Below are 12,167 nucleotides of genomic sequence, written 5' to 3' on the forward strand. Positions count from 1 at the left end.
AAATGCGATTTTAGTTTTAACCTTTCCTCGATTCATTGAACTGTTTCTGTAATTTCAAAGATCTGTAATTACTAAACCCAATTTAGCTTTCTGTTATGCACAAGTTTCTATCATAAATAGTTATTTTACCACTAGTCTCCTCGCGCGACATTGTCCGTGTAGGTCCGTGTAATATTAAACGCTGTACTTTGTCACTGTGTATTTAATAACTGACTTTCCTCATTCTCTCTTTCTCTCTTATGACCTTGAAATCCACAGATGGCCAGTTAGGAGTGGCGTGTTAATACATGTATTATGTCAATTCCCAGAAAATAATATTTTCTGTGTCAACTTTAATAAATTAGGTACTCGCTTGAGAAACCAAGCAACGCAAACCGAAGTGAACAATTCGTTTTTTCTTATTATTTCTAATTACGCTTTCTTTTATTTTTCTTATTTCGGATCACTTCGAAGTCTTTTTTATCTGAATATATGAAAATAATACCTTTCTAGTTTGAATGTCCTTGTCGGTTCCTTTGTTTTGCTTTTATTGTTATCTCCTTACGTTCGGTCCGCGTCGTGTATTTCGGCTTTTGATGTTGTTTTCTCTATATATTTATATACCTAATACCTTTTGGTTTCGCGAATAATGAGAAAATATTATCGTATTTCATCAACGTTGTCTTATATTGGATTTTATTGCTGTTTCTAGCAATTCATAAAAAAGTCTGGAGGAATAAGCTCTGAAGAATTAAGCAGGGTATAGTTGTTTTTATTAGGGTTCTGAACCCAAAGGGTAAAAACGGGATCTTATTACTAAGACTCTGCTGTCCGTCTGTCCGTCCGTCTGTCTGTAACTCAATTTTCACACATGGTGTATTTCTGTTTCCGATATAACAACATATACTAAAAACAAGATAAAATAAATATTTATGTGGGGGCTCCCATAAAACAAACGTGATCTTTTTGCCAGTATTTTGCGTAATGGTACAGAACCCTTCGGGCGCGAGTCCGACTCGCACTTGGCCGGTTTTTTATTTGATGTTTCATATGTGGCCGAAATAAGTAGACTGTCCAAACGATTTGCTAATATGAAATTTATATTTACGCAGTGATGACACGGTCGACTCACCTACTTTTTATAAATCTAATATTTCTATCCGATTTATTAAATAGATATTGTGTTAAGAAAAATCCTGCTAAGATTTAATTTTTAATTTTAGAATTTTAATTCAGGCAACAAGGCCCATATTACAAATACCTTACAGACTAACATACATATGTATTTTATAAACTTAAAACTAAACACTATTTAAATAGTCGACAAAACGGCGTGGCTCCGTTGCATCGGCTGCTCTTGAGTCGGATTGCTATGTTTGCTAATAATTATTTGGTGCTTTATTTCATGCATTGTGTGAAAGAATTTATTATATAAAGTCAAATAATAAAAAATAGAATAGAGAATACTAGAGAATGCTTTTGGCATTAAGTCCGCCTTTTGTACGATAAGTTTTCTTTTGTGCAATATAGTTTAAATAAATAAATAAATAAATACCCTATTGGAAAACGATATATGAAACTAAAGCAGTACGTTGTTTGCAGGCCTGGGCCGGCTCCACCCGTACGGCTCGGGCAGCGGCAGCGGCTCCAGCTGCGGCAGCGGGCGGCGCGCGCGCAGCCGAGGGCTGTCCGACTCGCCCGCGCCCACCACGCCCACCTCCACCGACAACGCCTCCGACGCCACGCTCACCGACTCGGAGCTGCCCACGGCGAGGGATTCCACTCTGCTTGTGCACAACGGTGAGACTCACTATAAGTCCTCTGCACCCATAGCCTCCTAAAGCCCCCAGGGAACTGGGCTGAATGAACGCGACACGCGATCGACAGCCCGCTTGCTTCCGGCCGGGCGTTCCTACACTACATCTACATCCACATCTCCTAAGGCCCAGCGATACAAGTGAAAAACCCAGAATTTACCACTGAAATTTGAACCTATAGTGCAGGGAAAATTGTTTGAAAATTTAACGATACAAAAGAAATGCTACTCTGTTCCAATTAAATATGGCTTAAATTTCATCGAACTGAAGAAGTACTATAAGGCAGGACCTTGGGCCTTAGGAGGATACGGCAATTTAAACTGAAAGAGACAACATACAGAAAGCCAACAATCACTCAATATTACAATAAACATTAAAATCATTTGGTATATTATGTACAATAAACATTAAAATCATTATATATGTCGGCCACTGATATGAAAGACTTTTTTAAAGGGTAAAAACGGGACCCTATCACTAAGACTCCACTATCCGTCAGTCCGTCCGTTTGTCTGTCACTAGGCTGTATCTCATGAACCGTGATAGTTGAAATTTTCACAGATTATACAGGGTGATTCAGGAGACGTGAGCAGGACTAACACTGCCCATTTCGTAAATTATAAGCAACTGTTTCGTATCAGTATTAGTGAGGTTAACGTTAATTTTCTAGTCGTGTTGAAAAAAAAAGTTATTAATTTATTTACGACATGCATGGTCACCCTACAATTAGAATACTAAACTACCGATATTCTGTGTCAAATTTAATGTCATCACGGTCTGGTTACTTTTGAAAACTCGTATCTCACTCAAGTTTGACAGTTTATTTTCTTCGTAATCATAATGCTGTCATTACGGTTAAAGAGGTTTTATGTTTATTAATTAGGTCTTGTAGGGTGACCATGATTGTAGAGAATTAAATTTTCCCTCGCCAAAAAGTTAATAAATACGAAAAAGTGTGGTTGTTTCACCTAAATACGACGGTGATCGATCAATTATCAGTTACTGAGTGTGCAGGATTAGTCCTGCTCACGTCTCATGAATCACCCTGTATATTTCTCTTGCCGATATAACAACAAATATTAAAAAGTACGGAACCCTCGGTGGGCGAGTCCGACTGGCACTTATCCGGTTTTTTAGCTGGGTATGCTTTAGTTTAGATCGCCATAATCTGATAAGTTTCATAGACCAAGCCTTAAAAAGCCTTTTGAGAAACTTTTGCGCTGCCGTGATAAACATCAAGCCGTGATACAGAAACTATTACCTCAAATGTGTAGTGGAAATAATATTCTCTTATGCTTGTTCACATGTCGACACTTATAGCAAATCTTCGTAACTTTGATTCAATCTTTATTTTCTCTTCACACTCACTATGTGAAATCCGAACGACACTTTGTGTTTGAGTGTCGACTTTCGTGTTACGTTTAACGTTGTTTGTTTCTGATAAATTGTTTCGTACTTGGGCCATTTTTATTGTCGATTTTCCTTTTTCACCAGATTTTGATAAAATTGTATAGTTAAGATAGAGTTCCCTAATATGTAAAATAAATATATGCACAATTTCACCGTGATGTTCTATCGAATCTTCCTCTGAGTTGCTAAAACGTATAGGATTCTCGTAACTTGGAAATTTCCGTACAATTTTTTGTTCTTAACTGGGATATTTATTTCGCCCTGAATGAGGCTTCAGACTCACCAAATTTTATCAAAATTTTGTCTTAATACTAGGAGGGTTAACCCCAAGTAAAATGGGATAAAAGCCAGGACCAAGAAGAAGAACAATATCAATAGCGCTGGAAGCCACCAGCAATATGCTCAGATGGGGCCATTTCGTGGCGCTTTAAACTTATTTTGTGTTTTCTTTTATACTATGAATTGTCTCGTTTGTTTGTGTGCTTACGATTAAATTCTATTCTATTCTGATAACAAATTTTTGAAGTTCTTGCTTCGATGATAGGAGTGAATTCACGTTGTTAGGTTTGCTCTAACCTAAACTCACCCTTTACTCGACACGCTCAACTAGTGGTTAAAATTTATACGCCAATTCATGGGCAAAGAGATCAGAGCAATCGCTTTGACTTTGAACAAGTATCTACGCTGCACTCACGTATTTAAGGCTGAAGAGGATACGCTAAAAGTGTTTGCGGGAATGCAAAATGAACCATGTGATAGCTTTGGAATCACATTATGTCGCAGTGGCATAGCACGGAGCTGGGGCCACTGGAAGAGATATACAAACTTTATTTGTACCTGCTTTAAATTTATGTCATAGGTACTAACATTAATTACTTTTTGATCACACCAGCTTGTAAAGGCTCTCTTTTTTCTTCAATTTACAGAGTGGCAAAGTAATTTGATGCAAATTTTTACGTGATAGCTGAGCTGGTAGAATTGACTTTTAAGTGGCTGATGATTTTGACTGATAAATGTTTAATAGCGTTCATTTGGATTCCATTTTATAATGTTTTACAGTTGGTATTTTGCGCACGATGGTGTGGTGAAAAATTTTGCGTTTCACTCTTTCACATGTATTGGTGCGAGAGGGACGCACGAGAAAATAAAATGATAACAAAAATACATCATTTGGACATTAAATTTAGACATTAAAATGTGAGTTTGAAGTGGCCTCATGAGCCAAGATTTATCCCAAAATATTATAAAGTGTTATGATGCTCATCAAAAAAATGTTTCGTCTTTTTAAGTAAATTGCGACATTAAAATTTAGTAGGTATAACATTTCTTTGACAAAACCCCAAACATTAATATTAATGAAGAGATATTAAATGAGTAGCTGTAGCTATGCCACAGCTTACTAACTATTATAGTAAACGTTTAAACGACAAGTAAAAAGCTTTAAAATAAATAAAAATATTACCAAGTTTTTGTAATCATAAAAATGATAGTCCCAAATCTTATTAAGTTGATGATGTACCTAGTCTTGGAGATGAGAAAAGATGAAATTTAAGCAAAATATTTTACAATTCAACTTTTAACAAAACCCTTTAATATAACTATTTTTTATTCTTATATATAACAGCTACTTGCAGGAAATGAAAACGGGATAAAACACGCTTACTGGAAACGCGACGCAGTCCTTTCCAGTCCTTGGCTGCGGGCCTGGTGACACAGAGGCAGAGGGCCTCGCTTACGTAATAGATTTTTATCGCATCGTTCCGCATGAAAATTGGATAGGAAATCCAACCGAGACTCGCTTTTAATTTGCCTACCGTTCTATAATCGTTCTAGATTTCATTGAATGCAATTTAATTGGAATTCTCTAGATGTGCTCGATTAGAATCGATTGCGTTAGGACGAGCGAAATTCGTATTAAACGTCGTGACATCTGGTTCAGACCAGCTAATATCTGCTTGATTCCATGAATTAGACTGCTTAATTAGTTTTACTCTGTCGTCACGACGTCCTTTGTCTCGTATTTGCTTTCAACTACTAATATTTACAATGATTAGTACCTAATTTATTTTATTATTAATTAGTAAACGTAATGCCTTTACAAACACAGCCGGTCGACCTTTGCATTGCTAATAACAATTTGTTTTATGCCCAACTCCAACAAAACGATAGTTGTTAACTTGTTACACAAATGAACAATTTCGATCCAGCCGCCTGTTTTCAATGTTTTCCTTCGCTCTGTAAACTTTCTCACCAAAATTTGGGTCCGGTGTTTGTTTACATTCAGTTTTTGGGTCCCAATTTAAACTATACCGGCTTTTATTTGTCATTTAGTACGACATTTGTCGTTCCGTGGTCTGTTCGGCCCTACCCTTTGTTTGCGGCTGGTACATATTCCTCCGATGTTTGGATCAGAATAAAGGACGCGACGTTTAATCTTTAATTTGGGTCGCCCGCCGACTTCATTTTGCGTCGCACGTTAATTTCGGTAAGTGATGTGATCCTGTTTAGCTTTGTGCCCGCTATAAATTTTAAGGGTCATTATGGTAGCATTTTCCTCTTCGTGCTTGCCTAAATAGCTCGGCGTAATTAATTTTTGGAAACGCATTGTGATAATGCGAATGGGTTGATATTCCGTGTCATAATTTCACGATCGAGCGTTTTTTTTATTTGAAAGTAAACTGAAATCACAAATCGGATGACCGTTGTAAACGGGCGACAAGTCGTAAAAGACAGCGCGACTGTCGAATGTGTTAAACAATTTGATACGCGGTAACAACGACGTTTTTATGTGACGATATTTTGGTCGGACGAGTGTCCCCTTTAATTGCCGCCATTAAACGCATGTTTGTGACGGATTGTCGAGCGATAGATGGTTTTCTACTCGACTAAAGTGCCTAATAAATAGTCGTCCTTGTCTTTCCTCTCGACGCGCCGGCTCGTTAGAATATGACGCATAAAGTTGTGTTTTGGTCGTGGGATAATCATAATGAAAGCCGGAAATACGTTAACGAATATGGCAGCGCTTCGTTAAATTTTATGTGTGTTTGTTTAATGAATGTATGTCTTTTTGAATTCCGTATGCAGTCTCACTCCGAGCGCTGTTCTAGTCGTATAAAATGAAACTTAACAGTGGCTCCGAACAGAAACTCTGATAACATTACACAGTAATTACGTTATTCTTGACTCTAACGTGAACAGTACAAAGAAACTTTTTTATTATGTACAGAGTTGTTCAAAGGGAAATATCAACTAAGCAATAAGGATAAACATGACTAAAAAGCTGACCTTATTCGGAGTATGAACAAAAATACTGATACGAAAATAACATCTCTAAAATATAGTCTCATTAAATTAACGTCGCGGGTTTTCTTGTCTCTTATACTATTTTACTCCCCGGAACGTCAGAATTAAGGTTTCCATATTCATCCATCAAGGGAATTCCGCGAAATTTCGTTCACTCATGGCACCCCTTAATCCTTAAGACGAATATCTCAAACTTACGGGCGGAACGAATAATCACAGGGTTGTGACAAGCGAGAAAAAATGTAGAATTCGTCACCTAATCCACGCTGCTGGGGATTTGAGTGTAACAAATACCTAGCATTAGACTTGACTGATGAAGTCTCGTGTTATTTCACACTTCCGCAACGTCAAGTTAAGACAGGCGAAAATACCCAGATACTGCAAAATTGTATAAGAAGTGTAATATCTCGGGAGATCTGAAAAGGAAGGTTAATAGGTATGATTGTTACAGTACATTGAGCGTAACAATCCATTCTTAAGCCGAAGACGCTGAATGAATTGTGTTGCTTAATGAGGTAAGAATCTTTGCCGCTCGTGGTACAAAGTCGACGCAAATTAAAAACGTACCAGCGGGCTGCGGAGCTCGAACTATCCTCCCGAGCCATCTTTCATCGGTTATTCCATTTGTCCCCTTGTAAGTATTAAGGTTTGTTATTCGTCGATACCTCACCCGCGCCACAAAGCTACAACCGCCTTAGTTTGCTCGAAAGCACAAAGGAGTATCGTATCAGCCGACCCGACGGACCTTTAAAAAGTACCCGTCCTTTGAGACTCCAATCCTTTAATACTAATTGAATCATAATTTGAGAGACGGAAAGTTTCTTTTTATTTAAATCTTTTTGGCCTCAGCAGGCTCAGAGCCCCGAGAAATGGAGGCTTAATAACCTTGAATTTGCAGTCTTTATTTGGCTCGTATAATCGGGATTAAATTTTATTCCATCCGAATTCCTTTTTCATCTCGTTGTAGGTGAAAAGGCCCTGGTAATGGCCGCGCCGCGGTGCACGCGACCACTAGCGATCAAACTCGATTACCTGACAGTAATTACCTTTATTATTTTAAGCCCATTAATAAATGTAATCCAACTTTTCGAAGTGTCGTTTTATTACATTAATTTTTCTCCCTAAGTTGATTTCTTTAATTATTCATTACATTATGATTAAAGGCCAAAAAAGGATTACAAATGTTTTTCTTGCAGATATTAGGCCACTTGTAATATAATAATGATATTGCTCAGCAAATCTGTTTGTTTTTAGTCTACTCGTGTTGTTTGTATTTGTTTCTGGGTTAGTGATGAAGCGAGCTCAGAACAGCGCTATAATAACATGGTTAAGTCTAGGACTTCAGCTAAGTTAAACACAAATTTGGTTATGTGGACCGAGGTCAGAATAATATTGGCATTATTTCAAGTTATAAATAAGGACAATAGTGGAACATTTTCAAATTCGTTCAAGATTTAATAAAAAATCAGTTGAACCAAAAAGTAAGTATAAGACGGAATAAGTTGACTAACACCATTATAATTAATGCATGTTTATGGTTTATATAAATATGGCATAATCATGTTTAAGAATACTCACCTACACATACATAGGTGACACAAATTATGCATTGCAAGAGTCGATCAGAAAATAGTCTTCGCAATTCCAGCTACAAGTAATATCAATGTTCATCGCCCGTGATTTTACAAGAAATCGTCGCGGCTTATTTCGCTGTAATCGAAGAAAATACACACTCCCGCAGCTTAATAGCCCCTCTAAGTTCGAAGCAAAATCAAGAAACAATTTACCACCTCGCACAGCGATAAATCTTGCCGACAATTTCCGAAACGCTATTTTTCTATCCAGAAAGTACTGGCTCATCTCGCGGAAGAAAATCGCACCTACAATCCCATTATAGGGCCCTATTCCTATACAATTTGCGAGCGGGGGCAATCTTCAAAGTTAGATGAAAATATCGGGTCGCTACGGGGACAGCTTTCGGCGTCTTCCCGATAGTACCCATCGATTTCTTCTGGTCTCTTACCGTCTTTTGTACTCGGCGCCATTGTCTGGAACGTTCCGCTAATGTAATGCAAAAGTTTGGTTCGTTTTATTTAATCAGCAACTGCACCGGATTTGTATGGCGGGGTGATAAGGACAGTAAGTACATATATGTTATAACTAAACAGTTTTAGCTATGTACTATAATTGTATAAGTATAGTTTCCTATCTGCTGTTTTAGGTACCTACTTTATACGTTTGTATTCAGAAGAATTTGTTTAGTATCCATTGTATCCAATTAATCAGTTCGGTGTTATCTGTCTGTAATCTAAAGGACTTATTTAATTTATCGAATTGTTAATTACCTACCGAGTTTTCTATCGACGTTATTGCTGAACCTGTATCGATATCGTTAGCAACTTTAAACCGCAACGTCGGTTGTGCAGCGAACGAACCCCGATAACGCCTGTATTTTATCGAAGACAAAGGCCCGGATTCGGTCGATCCTGTCGATTCGAATAACGAATAAAATATCGCTAGCAAAATTCACCGGGACCATGGTTCTGTTGGTATAAATAATGAAGCCAGACGGTTCAATATTTCAACTCTACTGTAAAGATTATCAAACTGCACAACGGGACTTAATCGCGTATTTAAGTTTTAAGATTTACCTCCGACGTTTCGAGGACGGCGTTGTCCCCGTGGTCTCGGAGAAGACTGGCTCAAGTTGACATCAACATCTTCTAGCCGCGCGAGTTTTTCGAACGGAGCGGAACGGTTTCGTCGGAGGTAAATCTTAAAACTTAAATACGCGATTAAGTCCCGTTGTGCAGTTTGATAATGTTTAATAATCGTGAAAGTTTAAATCAGTGTTCTACTGTAAAGGTCCGAGAAAGTGCATCAAGCAAGAGAAAGATACAAATTGATTTTAGAAACGTTACTTTTTTAAGGAAACTAAAATCTAAATTATAAATAAAAAACAAACTATTGCAACGTTACAAGAATAAAGCAAACGTTTTAACAGCGCTGTGTGATATTTTCTACAATTTAAACTTTAAACGAGAAAGTAAAGACTACTGTAGAAAACAAGCAGGTAGAACAAAATGTAAAAAAGCTTTTTATTAAACTGCGTCACTCAACGCCTCTATTCCGAACGCTTTTGTAGCAGCAATAAATAATCGTTATAAAGAAAAATACGTCTTCAAGATACGAGGATGCAACAAAAGAATGAGGAGATATAACGAAAAGTGGCAATTTTGGCGCCCTGCAACGGCGTACCTTGTCCCCGGTAAACTTATAAATACCGCCGCGGCAGACTCTATGACGGTGACATAGAACATATTTTACAAGTCTCGGCGTCGGGAAAAACTTTGTCTATTTAATACAGATACCATGTTCGGTTTTTTCGCGAGGGGGGCTTTGGAACTTTTTGAGGGTTATATATCGTTTAGGCCACACTTGACAAGTTTGTAGATTAATTCCAACGTTGAAATGAGGAAATGCATTACTCGACACTTTGGCTTTAGTCGGGTTTTCATTGGACTTTACCGAGTCCCTAATGAGCTTAGTGACAGCTAGAAATGTACTCGTATCATTAGCATTGTTAGTATTAGATTGGGGAAAAGTCATCCATGTATATTACTGTCGTGGTAGGTGATTTTCTTTAATATAAATTAAAGTCACACATTAAATTTTCCATCCTTACTTGGTAGATATTCCACCAATTCGCACGAAGCGCTTTGCTTCTACTTTCCTTATGCGCACTGCCAAGGAATGGAATTCCTTGCCGGCGTCTATATTTCCGTGTTCTTATAACCTGGCAACCTTCAAATCAAGAGTGAACAGGCACCTTCTGGGCGAGCTCACTCCATCGTAGGCCACGTCTACGCCTCGGCTAGTCTGTGGCCATGAGTAAGCCCATTCATAATAAAAAAAAAAAAATAGTACTACCGTACAGAAAGACCACTTCCTACAAAACCGAAGTTTGACAGCGATTCAGGGACGAATCGTGCTATCCCTTTTAATGGATTTCAACCCCTTTCGGCCATTTAGGGTTGTCAAAATTCAAGTCAATATCTTATGTGATCGTGCACGCAAAAGGACGTCAAGTGGTGCCAACCCTAATAATTGCTCGGAGCAATGCTGAGCCGAACGGAGCCGAGTTTGCCCGAAAAGAGGAGTGTCTCCCCACTAGTAACGTCGCATCCTTAAGTTGGTGTTGTTATTTCTCAGGATCCACACGATTTGGCGTCGTGTTTGTTGGCAGAGTAAAAGTTTCCCAGCCCTTAAGCCGATAACAAGAAAATCAAATTCCGTCCGCACAATGTGTAGCTCGCTGAAAATTCCTCAAAAGAAGAAGTTGTTAACAAAAATACGCTGAGACGCGGTGCCTGTGGGCCCCTGATAAGAGCGGGGATCCGTAGTAAACACCCGCCCGGGGAACCGCTTTTACAACTACAGGCTACAGGTTTAAACGGCGAGCGTTAACGGGGATGAATTTGTATGAAAGCATTTTATGGCTCCTCTACACGATGAGCCAGCGCCGGCCACTCCAAGGGACGCAGCCATGCGGTAGAATGAGATAGCAATATCACTTGCTGCCTCTAACGCATAAAGGCGTCCCTTGGAGTGGCCGGCGTTGGCCCATCGTGTCGAGGAGCCATTAGCTCTGGTTTGATTTAATGCTATCTCTTTTCGTTTACTATTAGAGCTCATCGTGTCTAATAGCTATTTTTCCTCTTTCTTTCTGCCTTAATTATTAAATACATACATAGGTAATAATATCACGAATATTTATATCTTAATATGGGATTTTTGAAAGAAAATATGTACGTATCGATCTAAAATCCCGGGACCCGGGACCCGGGTATGTCCTTAAACCACGTCCAAGACCACCGGTGGACGGGCAGCAGCGTCCCTCAAATTCGGTGTACTCGACTGCGATCGCCAACCCGCCTGCCAAGCGTGGCGATTATGGCATTCACCCCCCAGAAAAGGGGGAGGCCTATGTTCAGCAGTGGATGTCTTATGTCTGAGATGATGATGATACTTACTTACTTGGTTGGCGCGATGACCCAAAATGAGTCTTGGCCTCCAACACAAGAGCACGCCACTTTGATCGGTCAGGAGCGGTATCCCGCCAGCTTTCGCCGATGATGATGATGATGATCTAAAATCGCTGGTCGCTGCTAGCTTACACCATATACATTTTCCAGCTAAACCTAAATATTCTGTAGCCCGATGAAGGCGTTTCCAAAGAAACAGTGTATTGGAAAATTTTGTTAATTAAGCCCGTTTTGTTTCGGTCCTTAAATACCTAACGCTACGTCTTACGTAGGCGAACAACGCGCGAACGCGGCGCGGCGCGGCGCGGCGAAATCAATCCTTTGATGCCCATAGAAGTGTCCTACGTAAGCGATCTCGTTGCGAACGCGGTGCGGCGCGATTTGCACGCGAATGTCAGGCGGCGCGGCGCGGCGCGGCGCGGCGGCGGCCGCTTTCGCCGCGCCGCGCCGCGCCGCGTTCGCGCGTTGTTCGCCTACGTAAGACGTAGCGTTAAGGTAAAGTTGAAATTAACGTTCTTATTTATCTGCTCCTCAATTTTATAAGAAGGTTATTTATTAACTTGTAATATTGAATTTGGCCTTTATTGTAACTAAATTCATCAGTAATTTACAA

The 12,167-nt window shown here is 39.2% G+C and overlaps 1 protein-coding gene across 5 annotated transcripts in view; it reads left to right on the plus strand.

Moving 5' to 3' along the window:
- The window catches only part of LOC134666737 (teneurin-m), a 668,228-nt gene that overhangs the window by 393,266 nt on the left and 262,795 nt on the right, over positions 1–12,167 (plus strand). For all 5 annotated transcript variants that reach the window (XM_063523982.1, XM_063523984.1, XM_063523986.1 and 2 more), the window contains one exon: positions 1,582–1,779. In XM_063523982.1, the coding sequence (XP_063380052.1) occupies positions 1,582–1,779 (198 nt within the window). The remainder of the gene's footprint in view (positions 1–1,581; positions 1,780–12,167) is intronic.

Source organism: Cydia fagiglandana, chromosome 8 (genome assembly GCF_963556715.1).
Source record: "Cydia fagiglandana chromosome 8, ilCydFagi1.1, whole genome shotgun sequence".
NCBI lineage: Eukaryota > Metazoa > Arthropoda > Insecta > Lepidoptera > Tortricidae > Cydia > Cydia fagiglandana.